Source organism: Camelus ferus, chromosome 5, assembly GCF_009834535.1.
Source record: "Camelus ferus isolate YT-003-E chromosome 5, BCGSAC_Cfer_1.0, whole genome shotgun sequence".
Lineage (NCBI taxonomy): Eukaryota > Metazoa > Chordata > Mammalia > Artiodactyla > Camelidae > Camelus > Camelus ferus.
This window is the reverse complement of record NC_045700.1, coordinates 91559965-91585402: the sequence shown is the minus strand read 5'-3', so window position 1 is coordinate 91585402 and position 25438 is coordinate 91559965. Positions and strand designations below refer to the sequence as shown.

General features: G+C 45.0%; 1 protein-coding gene across 3 annotated transcripts in view; it reads right to left on the bottom strand.

Annotated features, from left to right (window-relative positions):
* Nucleotides 1–17704, bottom strand: part of ATG16L1 (autophagy related 16 like 1) — a 36851-nt gene extending 19147 nt beyond the window's left edge. Inside the window, exons 1-9 of one of the 3 annotated variants that reach the window (XM_032480528.1) lie at nucleotides 17429–17704; nucleotides 13900–13993; nucleotides 9484–9589; nucleotides 8690–8763; nucleotides 7576–7827; nucleotides 3975–4040; nucleotides 1528–1614; nucleotides 835–891; nucleotides 570–617 (exon numbers count right to left, since the gene is read on the bottom strand). In XM_032480528.1, the coding sequence (XP_032336419.1) occupies nucleotides 570–617; nucleotides 835–891; nucleotides 1528–1614; nucleotides 3975–4040; nucleotides 7576–7827; nucleotides 8690–8763; nucleotides 9484–9589; nucleotides 13900–13993; nucleotides 17429–17543 (899 nt within the window). In that variant the 5' untranslated portion in view covers nucleotides 17544–17704. The remainder of the gene's footprint in view (nucleotides 1–569; nucleotides 618–834; nucleotides 892–1527; nucleotides 1615–3974; nucleotides 4041–7575; nucleotides 7828–8689; nucleotides 8764–9483; nucleotides 9590–13899; nucleotides 13994–17428) is intronic. The other 2 variants (XM_032480529.1, XM_032480530.1) reach the window with 2 other exon arrangements.
* Nucleotides 17705–25438: the final 7734 nt, after the last annotated feature.

The window sequence follows — 25438 nt, the reverse complement described above, 5'->3', positions numbered from 1 at the left end:
TGTCCATCAAACTCTCTGGCGGGTTCAAAGACATCTTTGGTCAATAGCTTCTTTTCCTTTCTAAACCCCCCACACCACAATGATTACCCAAACCAGAAGCTTCCTCACTCAATGACAACTGGAAAGATAGTACTTACCCTGTACTCTCCTCACTAACTCATGGACCTCAAAACTCAACACTGAAAAGCAGTCCCTGAACAACGGCTGTCCCTGTCAATAAAGGGCTAAAAACGTTCTCAACTGAATGCAACCACCAGCTCAGAGGGAGCTCATCGGTATTTTCATAAAACTATTTTAAGATGATTCCTGTCTGATTACAGTCATCCTCAGCGCACGTGTGGTCAAGGCGGAGCTGAACACATGCCAAAAGAAAGAGCGACCAGAGCGTGATTACAGTGCAAAGAGCTCCACCTGCTCGCCCGCTCAGAGGGCGGGCAGCATCCCGAGGAGCATGCAGAGCCTCCTGGTTAGCACGTGGACATGTGATGACGGGGGAGTGAAGCGGCGATCAGCGTAATTACCAACGACCCACACTTGCATGCTGGGCTAAAAGAGGATAATATTTTCACCTGGCAGCATCAGAAGAGTGATGTCCCAAAAGGGGAGACTCGGACAGACTAAAGGGTAAGGCCAGAGATCAGCACGCAGCAAGATTAAGAGAAAGGAAGTTGAGGAAAAAAGGAAGAAGCTAAATGAAAAGCTGAAATTAAGGCAACTGTATACTTAGCACTGAAATTCTGGTGTACATTTAAAAACTGGTAACAAATTATATACATACACTTAGGTATATTTACACACATATTAACAAGGAAAGGTGAAGGTTTTCTAACCTACCCAAAGATATTAGTGATAGAATCCAGAAGGCCTCCAGCAGGCTGCGAGAGTCGCTTACTAAAGAGGAGGGAGGACAGGTTTAAACCTTAGAAACATTTTGCCCAATCAATCAATCAAAGACAGTTCGCAAAAATAAGTACCTGGGAGTATGTTTCCCATCGAGCTCCCAAACCCCAGCCGAGAAACCCCTCACAGTACTGAACCACCAGAAAACAGTGGGAAGGTAGGAGGGAAAACCCAGCCTCCCAAGTTTTAAAAGAAACATGGTTCCCTGGAATTAATGCTTTACACAATCAAACTGTCTAACCGAACTAACAACTTCTAGTGGTTTATAACCTAATCTTGCTTTGGTCACCAAAGGAAAAAAAAAAATCCTGGACCCCAAGGAAGAATTAAACAGTATGATCTAAACAATCACCCTGCCCAACAAGGTCCATCTTTCTGGAAGCCACTACCCTTTCTCTGCTTCCCTTCACAGCTGGTGGCAGCACTAAGGGACGGCTCAGCTCCCATTAAGGAGAGGCAACCCAAGAAAGGTGAGGACACTCGGAGCCCACAACCCCCATGGTTGGGCAAGAGGGGTCGCATGTTCCGGCTAGGGCCAGGGGACCGCACTGGTCTGGGGCTGTGCCCACAAGCATACCATTAAGTGTCGCTTGAGCTCTCCTCTCTAGGCCCAACCCGCCTACTTACGTGGCCGCTCTGCTGATGGCTCGCACTGGAGAGGTCTCCTCGGTGTGATCAGAGGTCTCGTCCACAATGACTTCAATGTCATCGTCCCTGGAAAGAAGGGAAAGAGGGGAGTCTCTGATTCTGCTCAACAGGAGCTTTGTGATGAGTCTGCTCTGCAAAGGCCAGCGTGACACCATTTCTTAGTCACACATGGCCTCTGTGACTTTGCTGTGACAGAGGCGGTTAAGGGTTCTCTGGAGAGAAAGGAGCTGTCATGCTCTGAGCAATAATAAGAAATAATCCCTTCAAATCAAATCCAGGATTCCAAGTGAAAATAACTTTAGAAGTGCACTTCTGATCTTTTTAGGTCTAAACACAGCTCCCAAGTGGAAAGCAATGAAATAGTGGTTCATTAAGTCTACACCACATAACCAGCACCAAGGTAGTCTTCCCATCAAAAGTCCGGTCTGCAGCTAAAGGCCTGCTGGACACCAACAACGGGACTGTGGCACTCTCAACAAACAGTTCCCAGGAGACAGGCTGAGTGACACAGAGGGCAGCTATGGAGTACATGAAAATGCCAGGGTAGGCAGAAGATCCAAGTCACTCGGCAAATGGACTGCTAAAAGGGCAGTGAAATCAACGGGTACATAAACAACCCTGTTCTAAATATTACTTTAATAATAAGACAGGAAAGCAAAATCTAAACACAATCCATTCTTGACACTTGGTTTTTAATGCTTATGTTTAAACACTTGGCGTTTCTGGCATTGGAGAGTCCATCATACTTCATATGAAATAATCAAGTCACAGGAACACGCTCCTTTGCTGTTGTTTATCCCGCCGGATGCAAAGCTCCTCTGGAATTCCCCTCCCGCCCCATCTTCCTGGTTAGGGGAAAGGCAAGTAATTATTTTGGTCTTATCGACCTCCTACCGACTTGCAATCTTCATGGAGAAAGTAAAACAATAAAATCGAATAACCCAAGACTTTATTATCACATGTTTGGATTAAAAAGAACTTGAAAGGGAGGTTTTATCCATGATTGATTATCTGCATTATGTAAATATATACTTAAGAACTTGTTGCCAAGCAAGTTAAACCAAGTTCAAGTAAATTTATTTTCCTTGGCCAGTGACTCTGGGATCCCATGTCACTGAACCCAGCCTTGGCCAGGACTAGAGCACAAAGGTAGGTCTGGAGACAGAGAACAGGCTGGGCTTTCTTCTCTTCTCAGGTGTGGTTTGGGGGAGTCACCTGTGTCCACACAAGGGTGACAAACATGAGCTGAGCCTAAGTAAATGGTCTGAGATACAACTGTATAGTTATAAAGCTACCTGAACCTGTGCAAAGGCCCCGGACTGTGAGAAAATACCAGCATCTGGTAACCTGCTATCAAAATCCTTCAAACATGTACATGTCCTCTGAGCAGAAACCCCACTTAGGGGAGCACAGAGATTAGGAGCAGGCCTTTACAGCTGGACACCCCTACACTTGCACTCTAGCCCCGCCACTTACTGTGTGATTCGGGGCAGGATGCTTCACCTTCCTGAATTGTGTTATAGCTAGTTGCCTGTTTATGCTGGCCAATAAGGGGCAGGCAAAGGATGCTTTCATAAGCTATTATTTTTAAGAAACCAAATCTCATTTCCAGGTCAACTATTTATCTCCTTTGTAGCTTTGGGCAAACACACCCAAGACTCATTGTCCACATGTGCCAGCAGAGACAATACACACGTTACACCCAAAGCAAAGGCTTGGTTATAAATCAAGACCTCTGCCTGGCAGATGACCCCTAACTGAATTTAAACCACTCAGATCCATTTTCAAGGAAGCAAACAACAAAAATAAAGGATCATAACTTTAATCCTATATTCCAGAATATATTTCAATGGGGGGAAAAACACCACCACATCCTGAGCCAGAGCAAAAGGAATTTACTTACTAAAATACCCACCACTCTCAAAATAAAGCTTCAAATCTCAGAAAAGATCTTCTACCCAACTCCAGATTAGGAAAAGCTCCTATCAATTCAATTCCTTTGTTCCAGGAGATCCCAGTTTTTATTTATGCTTCAAAGGTTTGCCCAAACCTCCACTTGAAGTCACCAACCAAGATGAGAGCAAGAGACAGAACCCTAGCCCAGCATTACACTGTGACAGCTACCGCTAGGGGTAGAAACGGACCCAAGTGTCAACAGGAAAACAGTGAGGCCGTCATTGGTTAAGGGTAGAAAAAGTCAGAATTCACACTCGCAGCTAATGAGTATAAACTGAGACAACTTTCTGGAAGGTAATGAGTTTGTTTAAAATTTCTCTGGAAGGTAATTTTTTATTTTCTCCCTTAAGTCTTTCAGTTTTCTTTCTACAATCTGTAAAATGGTTTTATAAAAATAAAATACAAAACTATTTAAAAAGAGCAAACCAAATTATTAAGAGCCTAGTTTTGATGTGCACAGCTCTACTCACTGCTCAATTGGTAGAGGTTCCTTTGCTGCTTCTGCAAGCTCTTTCTGCAGCCGGGCTTGCCGCCGCCTATTTAAAAAAAAAAAAAAAAAAAGCTCAGTGTGTCTACTTAAAGAAAACATGTGGTTTTGGCTCTCAAAAAATTACTAGCTCTAATAACACATTTGAATATTTGGTGCACTTAAAGTAAAAACTGCCCTGGGTAAAGATACCCAAAGTCTCAAACCCACACCTGTAACATTAGTCAGGATCCCATTATAATGGATTTCAGAGCAAAGCAGTACGGAGGGATTATATTATTAGAGAAAGCAGTGAACCAGCACAGGAGAAGCCTGCCTGTCGGGACCCAAGGCCTCTCAGGACAGAAATGTGCATCAGGTTTATCCAGGGTTCGTCACGGTCGAGACTTCGTTTTCCACAGTAAACGGCCTCACACTAACATACCAAGAGCATAAATAATAATAAAAATTTACCTGTACATGGCATGCTTTTATTTTACAGGTTTTTAACTCCTTTAATCCTCTGAACAATGTTTTAAGGTTAAGTACTATTATTCCCATTTTAAGGACAAGGAAACTGAGGTACAGTGAGATTCCTGAGCCCTCAAAATGTACAGTTTCAATTTACTAGGACTGGACACAGAAGTCTTGGCTGTGGCAAAATTTTAATGTGGTCAGCAATTGCTTCCACGCTCTCCTCCTCTCAGAACCATTTTCATCTCCCCTTCCCAAGTTCTAAATTCAGGAGCTTCCTAACCATTAAACCTTGGCCTCATTCTCCTTTCCATGGTGATCTCACCTGTCTGTGGTTCTGCCCTGGATGTGGAGGACCCCAACCCAGAACTCAAGCACTGCTGCTGACCTCAGGTCAAGAATCCTGCTGGAGGGGAGAAGGTCTAGCTCAGTGGTAGAGCGCATGCTTAGGACGCACAAGGTCCCGGGTTCGATCCCCGGACCTCCATTAAAAAAATTTTTTTTAAAAACAGTGGATAAGAAGAAAAAAAAAGAATCCTGCTGAAATTAAAACAACAACAACAACAACAAAAAAACAACCCACTTCTGCCATAGTGGTAATTCTCAAATCCGAGCAAAGTCTTAGGTGGCACAGCAGAATCTGGGCAGGGGTGGGTGAGGCTGTAGCTTGATAAAGTGCCTTACACTCTTAATCTTATACCAAAGATGAAAAGTCAGTCTTACAGGACAAGTGACAAAAAAATACAGGTTAACAAATTTTTCTTAGCTGGAATAGACGACCTATAAACTATCTTTGAGGGAAAAGCAAAATCTTGGTATGGGTGTGTGACACTTTCCTAAAGGAAAAGCACCTGTCTTCAAGGATTAAGTAGAGGACAGATCTGGGGTCACAGGGAGAAGAAAATGCCCACAGCCTGGCCTTCATTACAACAGCCAGAAGGAAATGGCCTCCTAACAGTTCAAAGATTCCCTGAGAGCACCTTACACAACAGCCACCATGCCTGCCTGTGCGGACAGTCCGCAGCCTAGCGAGGGAGGAAGAACATGGACAGCTATTTCAAAACAGGGCTATACTATGACCCAGGTAAACAAAAGCTGCGAGAAGAGGAAGGACATCTCATCTGGGGTACTGGCGGGAAGGAGGGGAAGGCTTCTAAGAAGGAGGAACTAGCTGAGTAAAGAATCCCCAGGCCCCACATACGCAATCAGATAATACGTACAAGGGCATGTTCCTAGGGAAACATTCCAGAGGACGGAACAAGGGCAGATGTGTAACAGGACTCGCACCCCATTTTCATTCCAAAGTGTGCACTGTTCTCCTCATTCACTGTGACGATCAAGGACCCTCCCTCAGCACAACCACGCACCTGCTCACGTCTCCCTCAAGCAGGGTCTCAACTTGCAGCGTAACAACTTCCGGGCAACCCCGGCATTCTCACCACCCCTAAGCTGTCTAAGAAGTCCATGCATAAGCCACACAATTTTAAACATGAGACAGAAAGAATATAAACCCCAAATTTGGATTATGTTGTATGAAGACTTTATCTATTTTCAGCTACATTACATATATATAAAAACATATATATCTCTTTAAATGACTTGGTGAAATCCCATCATATGAAAATATCCCAATTTCCTTCCCCACCCAGGGAAATACTGCTTCTAATTTTTCGTTACTGTGATTAATGTATTATCACAAAACCGTACCTGTGAACAAGTCTCATCACTTAGGATGAAGTCCTACAAATGAAAACCTCCTTCAGGTGCCCGCCATCCCCAGTGCCCTCCAGGGAGCTGTAGAAGAGCCTCTCCCCAGCAACGTGAGGAGCCCTTTCCACCTTCCTCACAAAATCCCTTCCACCAGATGCACTGACCACCTCTGCTTCTCTCTTTGTGAACTATCCGTGCTCCACGCCCACCCGAGTGCCCACCTGTTCCTCACCGACTCGATGTGAAGGGTGTTTATTTCATAATGGCACACCCGAGTTGATTGCTTCATACTGTTCTCTGGGGTTAAGAAACCTAAAAATTTCATACAGTCCATTCTTCATTTCCATTACTTTTTACCGTTTAGAAAGTCCTCCAATATCCCTATTTAGGAATTTTTCATAAACAGTAGATAGCAGTATTTTTATTTCTACCTTATGGCTTCAGTTTTCATATAGATTTTGAAATCTGTGTGAAAATACTAGGATTAGAGCTGGTTATTTTTTAAGGCTCTTTCCTATTTCATTTATTCATTCTTTTAGATTACTGCAATAATCTTTTCAAATTCTAAACTACTGACGTGGGGATTAAAAATCAAATGTCCTAATCTCTGCTGAACTCTTATTACTAGTTTCCCAGTTGATTCTCTTTTAGGGTCTCTAGGTGGAGAATCATGACCCCCTCCACCCATCTTTCTAGTGCCCCTGTATTCAGTGCCTCATCCTGTCATTAAGCCAGAAACTCAGAGGCATGAGGCCGAGCCCTTCCTTTTTGTTTCTGGCTTTGATGGGCATGTATGAGGACAGTGGGCCTCCACCACCAACATATTAATATCTATTTCCCTCCACTTGGACTCTGGATGTCTGGAGGCTTCCCTGCTAAGTACACTACCGCCTGTTGGTTACAGATAGGTGTTTTCATTAAAAGCTTTTGTTTCCAGTTTTAAGGGCTTTTATCAGTACTGGGAACTGAGTCTGAGCCAATGGGCATTTGGGGATCTACTGAAGTGGTTACATAGTTATCAGGGAGGTTGGACCATAATCTTCCTGTACACTAATAAGATCAGAATTTTTGGTATGGGTTGGAACAATTTTATAAAATGCAGGTGGGGTGGAGATGCCAATCTTTTCCTAATTCTGGTTTAATTTATATTGTTCAAGAATTAGTTTTTATCCTTGAAACACGGAAAGAATTCATTGGCAAAAACAGTATGGGCCAAAGCCCTTTTGGGAGGTCATCCTTTGCTCAGCTGTAAGTGTTCTTATGAACGCAAATCTCTTTTATACTCCCCACTGCTATTTCCAATTTTGTTAGTTTTTCCTGGAGCCCCCACCCTGTGGTTAGAGCTGCGAGGTTTTCCTTTTCTAAGAAGTAGGTTCTACTTTACTAACGATGGGAATCACTAATGTGAACTCATCTCTCACCTCGAATCCTTTTCATTCTCTGCATTTAGGCGGTTGGCTTCCTGGGCTTTCTCAGCCATCCATCTGGTGACCAGCTCCTGGTTCTCTTCAGTAGTTTTCCGCAGTTTCTCCTCCAGGGCAGTGAAGGTGATCTGCAGGGCATCGTACTCATCCTTCAGGGTCTGGTTGGCTCTTTCAAGGTCCTGAAGCTTAGTGCGTAGTTCTAGGCACTCAGTCTCCAGGTCAGAGATGGTCTGCAAACATTCTGCAATTCTGAAAGCACGATGGAGAGGAACAAAGCTGTGTAAGAGCCGTGTGAGCCCGGGCACCAGCAACGACCTCAGCCGCCACAGCAGGCACCAGGTGGATGCTTCATGCTTTTTATCACACCTTACTTGGCCAAGACCAGCCCCAGCGGTTTATAGGACAGTCCCACTAGGAGAAGAAGTATCTAGGGGGGAAATTCATCCAGACTACAAATGACTAAAGTACTTTTCAGAAGAGCAGGATGTGAAACAAGAGGGAGCTTCTGACGCTTAAACAGAGTGGTAACGGGAGTTTAGGAAGAGGCTGGGTATTCTGTGTACTCCGTGAGTGGAAATGCCTGAGCAACCTCTCCACCTTTCTAAGCCTCTTAGAGATCCCTCTCTGCGTAGTAAAGAAAAAGGCACAGATAAATCCAGGCTCGCCTCCAGCTCAAAGGTCCTAGGATTCGGAGTCCTTGCTTACCTTATCTGGCAGGCTTCTCCCAGATCAAGAATAATCCTGCTCACAAACTCAGACTCATCCGTGCTCCCAAGGGCCACACTCTCGGCTATCTTGGCCCCATTTCCACTACAGAAGATATGGCTCCAATACACAGTGGCTGTGCAGAGAACTGTGACTGCCTCAGGGACACTGCAAGAGCCCAACTTCCTTCCCAGGGGTTCTGCAGGACTGAGGCACTGATCCTCCCTTTCCCATCCTCAGAGCCGACAGAAAAGGGTCCCAGGTCATGCGTGCACAGAACTGAAACTCATGCCAAGGCCAGTGTGGCAACTGTTTGCCACTGGTCACCACTGGCCCCATTCACGAGCAGAGCACAACAGGAGGTGATCCCACAACGAGTCCCGAAGGAGGTGTCACCTCTACTCACTTGGCTTCATTCATCTGCATCTCTTTGTCCTTCTGCTGCATTTGGTTATTCAGGTCAATCACCAACTGAGCCAACTGGGGGGTGAAAAAGAGCACTTTCAAAAACAAGAAGGTTTAGAACCTCAGTTGAATACTAGCAATGGTGGGTTATTTTATCTTTAAGAAAAAACAGGTGCCTGTGGGGTTGGACCAAAGCACCAAGAAGAAAAGAGCTGGGTGGCAGAGAGAAGGGGACGCTCAGGGACACGGTGTGCACTCCCTATTGAAGGCAGCCTAGGATGGACGAGATGCGTTCTAGGTGACTGCCGAGAATACCTGTCTACCCCCCCCACCCTGGCTACCCTTTTAGACTCTTTAGTTGATAAAATAATCAATTCAGCCAAATTGATGGTAAATTGTTTTTTTTTCATAACTTGCTATTAAACTGCCATCCAAGGTAAACACAGCCTAGGACCTGACTCTAACACATTTTTCTGAAATTGCAGGGTTCATGTTTTATGAAGGTATTATTAGTTAAGACCTTCAACAGACCAAGCAGCAACCTTCTTTCCATTAAGGTTTCTACCCTGTGCCTTTCATGCCATCTTGGAGCACGACAACCTGGCAGTTATCTCAATGGCTTGCCCACCTGCTGATGGAGGTCTCACACCTTTCCTCGTTTCATTCCCACAGAGCTGTGATGTCACATGCAGCCAGGATGGCTGCAAATTCCAGTTGAAGTGCCTCCCCGCCCGTCCTGCCAACCTCAGGACCCGCACAGAGCAGAAGACAGATGAGGAGAGGGGCTATCTTTACCTCCCCACGTTTCTTGTGTAATTCGGTCAGTTCTTCTTGGTGTTTAATCCTCAGCTGGGCCATTTCTTGCAGCTGACTATCATTCCACGTGCCATCATGTCCAGGACTAAATGTCCCAACCAGGCAGATGAAGAGAAAGTGCAAAAAAGAGGGGGAAAAAATCAGGCCCCAGATCCCTCCAATCAGGCCCTGGAACAGCAACTTTAGAATTTCAAACCTGTACGTGACAACATGGCCAACGAAGCAGTTCAGTTCTCCAGGCCAATGTAGTTATAAGCCACTACAAACTTGAAGTAGAAAGTAGGAGACGTAAGACACAGAGTAAACAAATTAACCACAACCCAACGACCAGAGGGTCAGGAATGAAGGATGGGTTCTGGAATGAAGGTCAGGTAAACAGGGACGCGGCAGCCAGGTCCACTCACTTGACGAGTATCCGCGTGCCAGTGCCGTGCCAGCACTGTTCTGGGAGAGGGAGAAGGCGGGGACGTGGAGCTCTGCACTCATGCAGCTGACAGTCAGATAAGACCAGACAAGGCAGCAAACGAACAGGACAGAGGGTCAGGTGTGCTGTGAAGAAAAACTAGGCAAGGTAAAGAAGGGAACAGAGCGACAGGGCTCCTGTTCCATGTGGGGTAATCAAAGGCTTCCCTGAGAGGTGACATGGGACTGGAGACTGGACAGAGGTGAGGAACAAGCCATGCGGCCCGCAGGGGCTGGGCCCTGTGAGCGGAGGGAACAGCAGGTGTTGGAAAGGCTGGAGGCGGCAGCACAGCTGGCTACCCGGGGGAAGTGTGACTGCGGCCCCAGGTGCAGGGGTGCAGGAGACACGTCAGGGACGAGAGGGGAGGCCATGCAGAGCTTCGCAGGCCCCTCTGAGGACTGTGGCTTTTACTCCGTATGACTGGAAGCCACTGGACGGTTTTAAGCAGAGGAATGACTTACGTTTTAAAAGGATCGCTAAGGTTGCTGGGTGGAGAGCAGACTGCAGCGGGGGGGGGGGGGGGCAAGGGCAGAAACAGGAAACCAGTTAGCAAGATACTGTATCTTCCAGACTCAAGAAAGTGCAGATCAGAACAAGGTGGCGGCAGCAGAGGTGGTGAGACATGGTCAGATCACAGGAAATTCACTGCAAAGAGAGACTGCAGGACTTGCCTTTGAATTGGACGTAGGCTATGAGAGAAAGACAGGAGCTGAGGATTACTGTAAGGCTTCTGGCCTGAGCAGCGGATAAAAGGCAGAGACGGGAAGGGCTGTGGGAGGAGGTCTGGCAGAGGCCTGAAGAGAGAGTTCGCTGTGGATGCCCACGTGGGTATGTAAAATGGAAACTGCATATTAAAGCCTGAGCTTCAGGAGGGCCAAGCTGGAGACTGACGTGCAGCGACCATGAGCAGAGAGAGGTATCTAAAGCCAGGGACTGGGTTCAGCTCACCTCAAGAGCCCGCGCAGTTTTGGAAAGCTGGCAGGTGTTTGTGTGCCACCTCAGAAGTAGCAGCAGATGACTAGACCCGTGGGTTTGTAACTCAGGAGAGAAGTTCTGAATGCAGCCACAGATTTCAATTATCAGACTGCAGTGAGGCCCTGAAACCACTGCCCAGGAAAAGCACACAGATGAGAAAAGGAAGAAAGCCGGCAAACCAGGATGCCCCCATCTGAAGGGGGAGGGGGCTGTCTCCTCCATATGACCAACAACAAACGAAGAGGGGGCAGAATGATGCTCCCCCAAATCTTGCCCTCCATGTCTAAAAGTCAAAGCACATACTAATCCCACATCCTTTGAGGCAACCTAGTGCTTTCCTGATCTTAGCCCATGAGTAGAAGCCAGGAGACCAGAAAGTGGCAGCTCCCTTACAAGAAGCCATCCTAAACAGGCAGAAGAATCAACAGGCCTGGGTCACTGACTGCATATGAGGACTGAAAGGATCAGAAATGGCTTTTACCAAATCCCCTTATTTTAATGCAAAGTGATGTGGAATATGCAAGACATAAAGCAAGTCCCTTCTTCCAGGGATTTCTTCTGGAGAGGCAATTCCCGAGACTAAGGCAAGGACACAGGTCATTCTCTGCTCAAAGCCTTCTACCACTTTCGATTTTATTCACAATAAGCCAAAGTCCTTACAAAGGCCTGTAACAGTGCTTCACTAGGCAGAAAAAGGAATCACCTAGAGAGAAGGTTTCAACAGATCCTCAGGCCCCACCCCAGACTGCTTAAGTCCAAAGGGCCAAACTGCATTTCTAACATGCTCTCAGACGCCTCAGGCTAGTTCACAAGGACTCTGAGTAGCCACGAAAGCACTGGTTCTCACAGACGAGGGGCCATCTAAAGGGTTTCTTAAAATAAGATGACCAGGGTTTCTGAAACAGTAGGTCTTTTGCACTTCTGACAAAGTTCTCAGATGCTGCAGTCTAGGAAGCATACATTAAACTGCTGGAATCAACTATTTCCTGGTGAAGAGTTTAACCGATTCAGTAACAAAGGGATTAAAACACTGAAGAAGGGGTAATTGATGACATAAAGCTTTTTAAACACTGTGTGTTTTAAGATTAATCAGTGAGATGGGCAGGATTTAAGGAGAACCAGGAGGAGGGAGAAGGCAATCAATTAGGCCCCCATCTTCTGTGAACACACCCCCCTGAATTGGTCTCCCCAGTTGGCTCAGGTCCTTGACAATAAGGACTCTGGCTTACTCATCTCTGTACCCTAATGCCTGGCCCACACTACAGTCACAAAATGTCTCAGTGAGAGACCGCAGCCACTGTCCAGGAATGGAAACAGATCAACAACAAAGATGGTGGCAAACAAGTATAAACCAAGGGACAGATGCACAGGACCCAGTGGGCAAAGAATCAACATGCTTGGGTGATGCATGGGGGAGGGCAGGACACTGAGGGAAAAAGGAATCATAGATGACTCGTGGAAAACAAGGATCCCATTAATAGAAACAAGGCAGTCAGGAGGACGTCTAATTTTGAACACAAGTTTATGGGGAAAGGACAGACTTCCAATTAAATTACCACTCCACTGATACTCAGTCAAGATAATGTTGTATATTTATTTGAGGTACCTTTCCAAGCAAACAAGTTTGGCTGACAGATAAAGGATACAGAAATACGGTCATTAGGAGTCTAACTAGATAAATAAAATGTTTTAAATTATCAGTTGACTGAATTTAGATGAATAAAGTGAAATGGATTCTTTACACCTAAACTTGACCAGAACACTGCTAATTAATTAGTATTTCAAATACAGCAGAAGGGCTCCCAGGACCACAGCCAGGCATGGTCTCCTGAATTGTTATTAAGCAAAACTGGAACCTCAGCCAGGCCATCTGTTCCTCTTTCCCACCCCAGTCTGCCCGGAGACCGTCTCGCCAGATGAGGAAACATGGATGGCAGGCAGTTATTCAGCAGATACAGCTGAAGGAGTAAATCTGCTAAGCTACACCTAGCATTTCTGGTTTTTTCCCCTTAAAATCCTAAATTACTATAAATTTTGTTTTTAGCTGCTAAATGTTAACTGATATTCAAAAAATTGTAAATTTTAGAGCAATAATGGGTACTGTTTCCATAGAAACCACCAAATACGCAAACGTGATGAACAAATGGGAAAGGACAAGACTCTAGAAGGATTCCATTTAAGCTGCTCCAAGAAGTATGGCTTTTAGGTTTTTTTAGACCCTGAAATCTCAAAAAGAGAGTTTACATGAAGGACCCAAGTAAACAAACCCCACCATGAACATATACTTGGATATTTAATGAAGCAATACTTACCTCCGTCCTATTAAACTGCAGATTTCCCCCATCTTTCTTTAAAAAAAAAAAAGCTTTTCACAACATGCTACTTTGATTGCATACCAAAATATGTTGAAACACACTGAATTAAAAAAGATCAAACAGACCTGTATTATATAAAAAGCAACTTATGTTTACAGACCAGTCAGTCCGGTATTAGCAAGATCTATGTAAATCTGCTCAAGAATGCTTACTTGTCTGATTATTTAGAAGGGGGGCAGGTAACAGCTCAGTGGTAGACTGCCTGGGTCCTGGATTCAAGCCCCAGTACCTCCATCAAAAAAATAAATTAACCTAATTACCTCCCCCCTCACCACTTCCCCACAAAAAATAGAAAGAAAGAAAAAGCGAAGCCTAGCAGGCTGGGAGGAGCTGCTCACCTTAAGCAGTTTCTCAAGCTCACATCTCACTGATGATGAGCTGTCTAGGTGGGTAGGTACATACCTTCACAAAAAAAAATGATTTTAGTTATTTGGCTTCAGAAGCTCTTATTTGAAAGGAGCTGGCAAAAACTGGAGCACAGAAACAGTAGTTGATTTGTTTCAAAATCAGAGAAGTGACAACTGAACTCAGACATTTCAATTAAGGAGGGGATACAAATAATCCATGATAGCTCCAAAATACCTTATCTCGTGCCTGTTTGGTAAGTCATGCTTTTCAGCTTGTAGCTTATGGGCCAGCACTGAATGAAGATCCGACTTTTCCAGCAACTTGTTATCTATCAAAGGAAAAAAAGGTATTTATCATGACGTACATACATTTAATTACTACTTAATAACTTATAAAGATTTAGATTAAAAAATAACCAGAAGATGACTGGGTCGGTTTCATTTTTATTAGGTGTCAAAGTACCTGGCACTGCACTTTGTCACTGATAACAGCAATCGTCCAAAATCCAGGAACATACACACTTAGACGTTTCTTGGCCTAGGCAGCCTCGCCAAAGAGCCTATGGAAAATCCCTCCAAATATACCCACCCACACACACATCTTCTTCTCCCAGAGCTACTTGTTTCTACCTGGGGAACAGGAAACAAACATCAAAACACAATGGAAAAATGAAGTACTATGCCCTTCTAAGTAATTTAGGAGAATTTGGAAATTTTGAAGTTTCAGATCAGAGCAGTAGAGATACAAATACAAACCAGAGTCCCTGACCTCAAGTGTAATATGGGGGTGGGGTGGGGGTCAAGTTAAAAAAGGAAGAGGAGAGTTTTTACTCATTTCCTCAGACGGTTTCACAGGTGAAAATGGCAGTCCCAGCAGAAGGACTAGAGAAAGCTGTCTAGTAAGTGGTTAGAAATAAAAGTTAGAGCCAACACATGAAAGGGCAGACAATTCAGACCTTTTCTTACTGACAATGGTGAAACAACAGATTTAAAAAGCAGGCAGTGACATGAACAGATATTAATTAGAAGTCAAAAGATTATTCTGAGGTTCCCAGCTTGGCCAACTGGGTGCAAGATCCTAACATGCTGGAGAACACATAGGGGCGACGAGCTTAAGGAAGAAAATGAGTTCTCTGAATCTAGTAAACATGACAGGGAACACACTGCAGGAACCTAAAAGAGAAGTTAGGGCTAGATATGACAGGGAGCTAGGAATGGCAGGCACACAGGGGGCCAGCAAGATTAGAAGTGGAAGGGGGTGCACTCAGCAGAACAAGAAAGTGACCACGGGAAACTTGTAGAAACCTACATTTGATGGGGTTTTCCCACAAATCCTAAACATCTGAGATTAGAACTGCTCTAGAACAAAGGCTGGATAGGGCCTATGCTGGTGACTATCCCTGTTAGGAGAGCATCTCTCTCCTCTTGAAGAGCTCAGTCCTACTTCCTGACGTCTGCAAATGGGAATCCTGGGCAGAAACAGAAACACTGCCTCATCTATGTTAATAAATTAGCTGAACAGAACAGGGCAGTTGTTTCAACCATGAATATTCATCAGTGTCCAAAGGCTCTAATAAGGGCTTCAAAATGTTACAGCAGGGTGCCCTGGGATAGACAGCAGGTCTTTCAAAGGACAGGACGTATTCAAAAGGAATCTTCTTCAAAGTTCCTCTCACTGAAGAGAAGGGTGGAGAGGGAGCTGCCGGCTGTCCCCATGGCCTCTTTTCATCTTTCTCTTCAGGCTCAGAGGCAGGGACTGAACAGGAGATCGTGGGTTGATGGAGGATAAGAATTGGACTCCCTGGGAATGAACAGTGGGAATGAACAGTGGGGATGAACAGGTCACTAGAAGTGACCTCCCAAATGCCGATCCCTGAGCCTAAAAGGCTATGTTACCAGGCAAAGGCTGTCTTGCTCCCCTGCCCCTCGGGCACGTGTCACTCACTACAGCTGTTTTAAGGTGCGTTCCCTCTCCAGAAGGATCTGTCCTTCTGACTTTTTTTCCTACTTCCTCCACTTTCCTGCTTCAAGATGTCTATTTTCAAAGTGCAGAAAAACATTCAATTGTGTCAAGCACCTCCCGTTTATAGACAATTACATAGACGGCTTTCAAAGCACTAGTATGCACAGCACTGTATTTATGAGGCAGGCAAGGCAAGCTTCACTTCCATTTTATAGATGCAGCAAACCAGACTCAAAAGGTAAGTGAAGGGGGGAGGGTAGAGCGCATGCTTAGCATGCACGCGGTCATGGGTTCAATCCCCAGTACCTCTAAAAAGAAACAAACAAACATAATTCCCCTCCTCCCAAAAAGTATATGAAAACGTCAGTAAGGGGAGTAGAGTCAGACCTCCAACCCAAATTTGACTTCTGAAGTGTATTAGCTTTTAAGGAATAAGCATTTGACAAAACACCCGATGACTTAAATTTATGTAACACATGGGGGAATCACATAAGGAAGTCAGGACGGAGTTTCCTGTGCTTTCTGAAATAGCACCGATCTGCCAGGCCTCTCCAAGTGTAAGGAATTAGCACAATAGCAGCACATCATCTCCCTTTTCTTCTCATCTTAGTTAAGAGGAGGGGCTCAGCGAAAGCAAGGAAGGCCATTCCCTGGGGGAACCCAGCAAGAAAAGCAAATGCAAAATGCAGGCATTAAGAGCCTGCATGTCTGTGTCCCAGTTCAGGCCCCAACATTACTCAGCTGTGCCTCCCCGGAGAAATGACCTAATCTCCTTCAGCCTCAGTTTCCTCATTTGTAAAAAGGGCAATAGGACCTGCTTCATAGAATTTTCGGAAAGATAAAGTGAAACGACAGATGGCAAATATTTACACCACTCAAACTTGTCTGCACATTAGAATTACTTGGGGAGTATCAAAAAATACTCACACCTGTGCCCCACCCCTTATACCGTAGTTTAGCTGGTCTGGCGTGTGGCCTGGCCTTTGCAACTTTTAAAAGATTCAGCTGATTCTAACGTGCAAGGAAGTTGAGAAATCACTGATTTAGCCAACCAGAATTCAATTAAGGGCAATTACTATTGCTTTGCATCTTATCGTTGGCATAACTTGAGAAACTGCTTACTTCAAGGGGTAAACGGAACCACAGGTCCGAAGAGTGCCCGTTTCTTTCCCCAAATGTGTCATCAGTTACGGTAAACTGGGATGGGTGGGGGGCAAGGAAATGCTCATTAGGAGGCATCTAAGTGGAGGTGGGTGTGGGCCACCTCTTTCATACCAAAGTTTTCAATAACAGTAAAGACTATGACGTCCTAACTGAAAAGTATGTTAAGACTAAAATGTGTAATGGTCAAAGAACACCAAGGCGGAGTAAGAACAGGTTGGAAGAATGAAAAGCAAACCTTTCCTTACACTCAGAAGACGACGTTAATGACGCGTGGTAATGCTTAAAGTCAGCACCTACTCCAGTAATGCCATTTCCAGTAACAAGATGTTTCTGGAACCTAACAGTTTAAGTACACAAGCATTGTGTAAGCTGCTGGGGTTTACAAATACAAACGTAAACGGTGCCTGCCCATGAAGAATGCCCAATTCAGTGGGAAAATCCTCCACGGTCATACCCAAGAATAAAGTGGGAAGAGGAAAAGGTAATAAAAAAGCGTGGGGCGTCCAAGGCACTTGATACCCGGGGCAGTCGCAAGGCGCGCGGGCGGCGCCGGGGGCTCGGCCTCGGGTTCCCGCTGGCGCCCCGCGTGCCTGCGCGGGGTCAGCCCGCCCGCTCCCGGGGCCCGCCCAGTGCTCACACTGCAGGATGATCTCTTCGAATGCCTGCCTCTGCAGCCGGTCCCGACGCCTCAGCTCCTCCGAGATGTGTCGCTTCCAGCGAGGGAAGACGGCGGCGCGGAGGCTCGACGACATGTCGCGCGCTAGCAAGGCGCCTTAGCGCCGCGGATCCGACCGGCGGCTGGCGGCCGCGGCCCGCACCATGAGGCAACCGGCGGGCGCGGGAAGGCCCGCAGCCCCACACTCAGCTCCACGTATAGGCCGCCCCCGAAGCCATCCGGGACTAACTTCCGGCTCCCGACGGAAATGGCTTTGGAAAGGGCCGGAAACCCGCCTCCTTACCCGTCGTCTTCCGCCGCACGCACGTACGTGTCCGGCGCCGACGCAAGGCGCTCGCTAATGACGCCTTCCTGAGGCCGGAAGTGCCTGTGGAAGAGAGGTGGCCGCTGGGAGGCGTACGGGCCACGCTGGAGGCTCAGCCCTGTCAGCGGGGTGGGAAACAGTAAAAGGGCGGTTTCTGCATACTTGCTGTTTCCTTCTCGTGCTTTCTCCCGTTTTATATTTTCTTTCTTGGCCTGCCTTCCCTTTCTTCATCTCTGTTACAAACAGAAGTAAACTCCCCATGAAGTAGCTTTGTGACCGTAGATGAGTGACCGCCTCCCAAACCTCAGTTACCTAATCTGTAAAATGGGGAAATTTTCCGCAAACCTGGAAGACATGATACCTACCTCACAGGGTTGTTGTGAGGATCAAAAATAATAACCTGTGTAACTCAGTTCACACTGTGCCCGGAGCATGGACTCCTAACTTTACCAAGACACCTGGTATTCTTCAAGGTTCTACCCAAAATTTGGTTGATTTAGCAAGAGTGTCCCGCTGACCTTGGGACACACTTCTTTTGCTATGAAGAAATAGAATGCAAAGAACAGCTAAAGAAAGATGTGAATAGATTGGCTATGTTAATCCTTAGAAGCCTAGAAATTATTCATGACCTGATAGTAAATGGGTTCTTAGAAGGTAGTTTAAGGGTTGGGCTACAAACAGGACTTTAAAAGAGGAAAAGGACAGCTTACCAGTAGATATTGAAAGGTGGAATTGGAATACACAGACTCAGGAGAAGATGGCATCTGTCAACTCAGTAGAATGGAAAACCTTGGTCTGAAGCAGACTCATCTGAGCTCCATCTGCCTTTAACAAGTTAGTGAATTTACTGCAGGAAAATGGAACTGGACAAAGTAGAAGGCAGAGGAGAGGAAAGAATTGCCAGAAACTGCCTTCTCTTTTAATGTGTCTCAAGTCCAGAGGAAGATCCTTCACACACAGATCAGAAAGCCTTTCCTCTCCTGTGGAGCCCAGGAGTAGGACAGTCAGGCTTTTAGAGCTGTAGTTAGCTATTGAGTTAAGATAGCTTGTTGGCAGCCAGTTCTGAGTGATCTGAATTTGTGGGAAGGACCCACGGGGATCAGAAATAGAGAGGACTTCCTCACACCCTGAAGAAAATGAAGAAGCAGCTTCTGAAAATCATCAAGAATGCCTCTAAAGGTAACAGTGGTACCAACCTCAAAAGAGCCTAGCATCAAATCTTGACAGTTAAATATGCTAATTTCCCAGACAAGATTATTATTAAAATGTGTTAACAAATTGGCATAACCAGCAATTCCTCTTAAGGGATTCATGCCAACAAATATTTGTTCAAATGTCCACATGGAGAAAACTCTGTCACAACATTGTTAATAATAATGGAGAGTTAGGAACAATCTATATTTCCACTAATAAGAGTTAAACTACTGTATATTATTCAAAAAATGTTCATAATAAAAGGAATATATGCTGTAAATCTAATTTATGTAAAATTAGTGTGTTCCTGGCTCCTCATAGGCAAAATTTGTTGAATAAATAGAGAATATAATTTCTAAACTGAGGATACTAAACTCTGTAGGTCTGCCATCTCCCTAATCTGCCAGCCTTATCTAATGCACACAGCAGCCTCAGTGGGCCCTCCCTCTTCCTCTCTTCTGCTCAGTACGCTCCCTCCCACTTGGATTTACTGTGCTTCTGTTGGGCAAACCCTTCCCTTCTGACTTCTCTGAGTTAATTTCTATGCACTAATTCTCAGTGCAGTAGCCACTTCCTCACAACCTCCGAATAACAGACCTTCACAATTAGATCAGATCACCTTAATGCATGTGTATCCCTCTGTTATAGCATTTATCATAGATTCAGCTTTGCATGTATTTTATGATTACTTGCTTAAGGTGTGTCTCCCTCCCACTAGACTGCAAATGCCATGGCAAGAGTCGTGTCTGTCTTTGATCATCATTTTATTTCCAGCTAGAGCGTGAGGCCTTTCACAGACTAGGTGCTCAGTAAATGTTGTTTCATTGATGAATGGAATATATGAAACAGTAATACTGTTATCTCTAGGCACTAGCATTGCTGGAGTTTTTCTTGTGTCTTTTTTTAAATTCATTTTTTAGTAACATAGGTATAGTTTATGCACAAGATTACGTAAGTTATAAGTGTACAATATAGTGATTCACAATTTTTAAAGGTTATACTCTATTTATAGTTATTATAGAATGTCGGCTATGTTCCCTGTGTTGTGCAATATATCCATGTAGTTTATTTTATACATAATAGTTTGCACCTCTTAATCCCCTACCCCTATATTACCTCTCCCCTCTTTCCACTGGTAATCACTAATTTGTTCTCTGTGTCTGTGAGTCCATTTCTTTTTTTGTTATAGTCGCTAGTTTGTTGTATTTTTAATTTTTATTTAAAAAGATTCTTTTGGACCATGGGAGGTAGTTAAGTTTACTTATTTATTTTTAGAGGAAATACTGGGGATTGAACCCAGGACTTTGTGTATGCTAAGCATACACTCTGCCACTTAAGCTATACCCTCTCTGCTGTTGTATTTTTTAGAGTCCACATATAAGTGATATCATACAGTACTTGTCTTCTCTGTCTTTAGCATAATATCCAAGTCCATCCATATTGTTGCATTTCCTTCTTTTTTATGGCTGAGTAGTATTCTGTGGTGTGTGTGTGTATGTGTGTGTGTGTGTGTGTGTACCACATCTTTATCCATTTATCTGTTGATGGACACTTAGGTTCCTTCCATATCTTGGCTGCTGTGTGTTTTTATTTTAGCATAGGTATTTTCTATATCTTATATGCATCTTCTAATTTTTATACATTATGCATGTGCTACAGATGCAAGGAAAAGTTATAGAAATGAACATATATTTATTGCAAAAACCATTTCTTCAGCAGAGTGCCAGGCTCTGTGGGAGATTAACAAGCAGGAACACTTCTACAGCACTATGGGCTGTGCACTGTTCTGAATATCTCATGTGTTGTAACTCTTTTTAACCTCCCAAGAACCCTACTCAGTAAGGTTGTTATTAGCTACTGTTAGCATCTTTATCCTTATTTACACATAGGGAATCTGAGTCATAAAAAGGTTTAGTAACTTGAGCACACCTGGCTAGTTAGTAGCGCTACCTGGGTTCAAACACCAGCAGTTTAACTATAGCATCTGTGCCTTAACTGCGCTCCATTGTCCAGTCTCTGTTTCAGCTGACTTTGCAGTTTGGTTCGACTAGAATACGTAAAATGGAGAACCATTTGAAATGATTTGAAATCAGTTCCTAAATTAGCTAGTTGGGAAGGCATCCTGGTAAAGAGTGAAATCAGTGGTACGGAGGCCGCAGGTGTGTTCCCAGGACTCGGAGGGGAATGGTTGGATGGGGGACAAGGAACAGGAGGAGGAAATGAGGATGTCTGGATATTCTGGAGACAAATTATGGATCTTGAGAGAAGAGTTTTTATTTGTTCTGGTGAATAGTGAGTGTCTAAAGGGTTCAGCAGTCTTTGCTAGAAAGCAATGCCTGTGAAATGGAATCTGCCTGCCCATATTGGATGGAAGATGAATGTGAAATGGTGCTGCACTTCTGAGGAATTCAAGTTCAACCTTCCGAGGGTTCTATTTACTCTTGTCCTTTCCCTCCTGGTCCTCCTGCTTTCCTTTGTCTTTCAATCATCAAGTGGTCAAACAGCTGGGTTGTAGTGCGAGTCAGGAGCAGGGTGCGCACTGCCTGGGAGACAAAGAGGGCCCAGGCTTTGATCCTGGCTGCAAGGAGCTCATTCTTCAGGAGGGAGGATCTGAATGTGATTATTTATGAATGTAAGGAGTATAAAGTAAAAAGGAGGCAGCCAGAAGGCAGTGCCCTCTTCTGCTCTTTTTTTTCCCCTTGCTTTTATTCTTTTTTAAAAAATACAATTTCCTGTCTTTTAAAAAATGGTTCTTGATCTCTATTCTTTATTTCTACTATTTTTCAGCTCTTCTCAAAATAGTATTACTAAAAGTGAAGGTAAACTCAGCTGTGTTCCTGTAACCTGTAACCTAGTAAACGTAGTGGCTGCTAGAGGAAACCAAAGGAAAGCCAAGAAACCAAGCAACATGTGTTTTCAGATACACCGATGATCTCTCCAAATGTCGCTTTTTTGACAGTAATGATGCTCCCTTACAGGCATACGTTGCTCGACATTTTAACCCCTTGGCTTTTCTTTGTCCCTTTCGTGTTACTGTGTTTTCATACATATGAATAAGTACTACAGGAAATTTTCGTGATTTTAAAGACTCTCTGTGCACATGGACTGAAGCCCATGGAAGGTCTCATCATCCACCCCATATATATGTTGACACTCATTTCATATTTCAAAAATGACTGTCTGACATGGTTATTATCCCTATACCCCAATACAAACATTATAAAAGTCGAAATTTCTTAGAGAAAAGTCCTTGTTCTTCCTTCTCTGTATGGACAGCCAAGTGCCTGGAACGGTGCCTGGAGGATTCAACATGGCACATCTAACAAGCTGGGAAAATGACGCCTGGCTAGAGAGAGTGTGAGTGTCTGTGGGAAGTTATCCCCTTTGGCTTGCCTCTTTGATCTTTAAAGACATGATAAAATTTCTCCCAGACACTGCTGCCTTCTTCTACCATGAAGAATACCTAATGTTAATTGAGGGATTTTTGCATGCCAGGTACTTTGCTCTATACAGATTAACTTTTTTAATTCAACACTGCAACGTAGGTGCTATTGGTATTTCCTTTTACAGATGAGGAAACTGACACGCAGAGGTCAAGTAGCTTGTGTGATGTCACAGAGTTAGTAAGAGGCAGAACTCGGATTCGATCGAGGAAGGCTGGCACCAGAACCCAGCCATTTAACTGAATGCCACTGTGCTGTATGTCAGAGTATCAAGTTTGTGGCTGTTTTTTTGCGGGGTGGGGGGAGAGATAAAGTATCAGTTAGAATGCTTTTGATTGAAAGCATTAGAAACGCAATTTGAGCTTCCTTAAGGGAAGGGGAGTTTATGTGGATGCGGGGTGTTGCATAGAGCTGGCAGCATGGATGTGGCTGGATTGGAGCCGGGATGCAGATCCTATCAGAATGCTCTTCGCCTCTGTTTCCCTCTGTATGTTGCTGCTTCCTCTTCCTCTTGTATTGTGACCCAGCTTTGTTTGTTTCCCAGTCCTTCCACCCTGATGGTGAAGAAACAGCTCCTCCAGCGTCTCCACAGTACAAGCAAGCAGCAGACAGAGCTGGCATCTCCGGGCCCCAGTTCTAAATTCCTGGGAGAGGAGTCTCTTGGACTAGCAGGTGCCCAAGTCTAACAGTCTATGTGGAAAAGTGGTGGGGTCCATCTTCCAGGATGGTTCCCTCTGGATGGAGGGGAAAGGACGGTTCCCAGAAGAAGGGAGATGTAGGACACATAGGTTCAGACTGCCTGGCTCCCCTTCCCCAATTCTTTTACTAACATCCACTCTCCTGGCTACAGTCATGGTTTCTCCTTGCCCTGCATGCAACAAACTGGTACCAGGGGTTGGCATCGGAACCCTTGCCAATCTCTGCCCCCCCACAGAAATTTGTAAACTGGATCTGGGAGAGAGTGGTCCTTTTTCTCCTTTGGTTAGAGAGTGAGGAGCTGCATAGGGATCTACTAGTGGCCATGTCCCCTCCCAGCTTTCATGAAAAGATTAGCCTGAACAAACTGGAGTAAACACACAGGCAGACAGAGATGAGAAACTAAGAATTAGAATGTTAGGTGGTAGTGTCCCTGGTTCCAGCCCCTCCTGAAAGTAGCCCAGCCATATCCTCCCCCCTCATGGTTACATGAGCCAATACATTCCTGCATTTCACTCAAGCTGGCTTACTCTGAGTTTTTATTTTCACTTGCCACCCAAAAATCCTAATTAATACAGCAGACAAGCCCAAGAAAATACTAGGGCTGAGCAGACAAAATGGTAGTGCCGCTACAGGTGGTCACTAAATCTGGGTTTTCTACTGTAAAATCTTGACAAAAGGCAGAAGGTCAGCCCATGCTTCTCACCACGCAGGTTTTGGGTTCATCAGCAATCCACTTGCAAACTTCCTGGGAAAAATTTCTGGATCTGAGCTCTCATGAACTTCTGAGTAAGTGAAGCTCTGCTCTAAATAGCAGTGTCTGTTGGCAAGAGAAAATGTTAATAACCCGAAAGTTATTAGCATCAGCCTGGGGTATTAGAAAATACTGTTGTCTTAAGTTAGAACCGTATTGTCATTTCCTCCTAAACAGAAAGTGAAGGGGCATCATTTCAAAAAGCATTGTTGAAACGATTTCCGGGATATTAATAGCTCTGCAGTGTCCAACCATCACTGCATCCTCATGCACTAGAACCGCACAGGAAGCGCATGCGCTGTGGAATAGGATTTTACTTAAATAAATAAACAGAGCACGTCGTGAGATGTGGTTCTTTGTTGAGGCATCAAGTTGACATATTGTCTTTAAAAAGGCCAACAGCTGAAGCAGCACTGTGCTCAACTATCTCTGCAAATCCAGGTGCCCAGACACTTTGTCTTCAGGAGCCCAATTCCCAAATAGGGAGGAGCCAGCCAAGGACGCAGCATCGTGCGGAGACGGGGCTCAGGAGGGGCTACTCTGTGGGGTGTGTGACTGCACACACATTCCATCTTTTGATCTTGAACCTCTGCTTTCCAATTAAGATATTTTTCTATGCCAGGGTGCACACTGGTGTCTTAAGCTCCCCCACAGTCAAGGATTCCTCATGTAGCTCACATAATTTTGTCAGAGTGTACTGGATCAATGGCTTCCCCAGTTGCCTGGGTAACCCCAGCCCAGCCCTCATTCTCCTGGAGGTGTGGGGCAGCCCGGTCCAGGCAAAATGGTTTAACTGTGAAACCCACCTTGGAAATCATTCAAGGGTCCTTCCCTGCAGGTTCAAGGGATCTAGTCCAACCCTCACAGAGTCTGCATTGAGGTGGAGATTCAGGGCTGGCTTCTCTGGGCTTTCCAACATGCCCCTGTGATTCCCATGGGCCTAGGCCCTGCCCTAGACCATGAGGGTGCACCATATGATCACACTCTGGGGGCAGACTGGCCCTCACCCTCACATCCTCTCTCCCTCTTTTCCCTCAAGGCTCCATCTCTTCCGTGTCAAACATGAGCTCCACTCCTATGATGGTTACATTAGTCAACCATCCTTTGCTCTACCCATATCTTCTGTGTGTGTGTGTGTGTGTGTGTGTGTGTGTGTGTGTTAGATACAAGAGGGAATGACCTTCCTGGTCTGGCTGCAAAGGGGGTTGGTGGTAGGGATGTATCTAAAAGACAATCAGATCTTTGCTTCTTGCTAGTGACTCTCCTGTGCCTTATTAAACCATCAGATTATCTTTCTCCTCGAAGGTCCTGACTTCTGTTGCAGAAGCCCTGACCCCACTCCACACCCATTACCTTCACCTTAAAAGTTACCTGCTTCAGAGGTGAGGAGAGGACAGGGGGAAAAGGAAAACACTCATCCTCTCACTCAAGCAAGAATGAAAGTGAGATGCAGATGTGTAGGCCTGAGTGTCAGTGGACCAATTCACAACGGGAATTAGAATGACCAGCAGCCTTCAGTCAGCATTCTTATGTCAGCAGTACTTACCCTCGTGGAAGTTAGCAGGAGTTCAGGTGCAAGC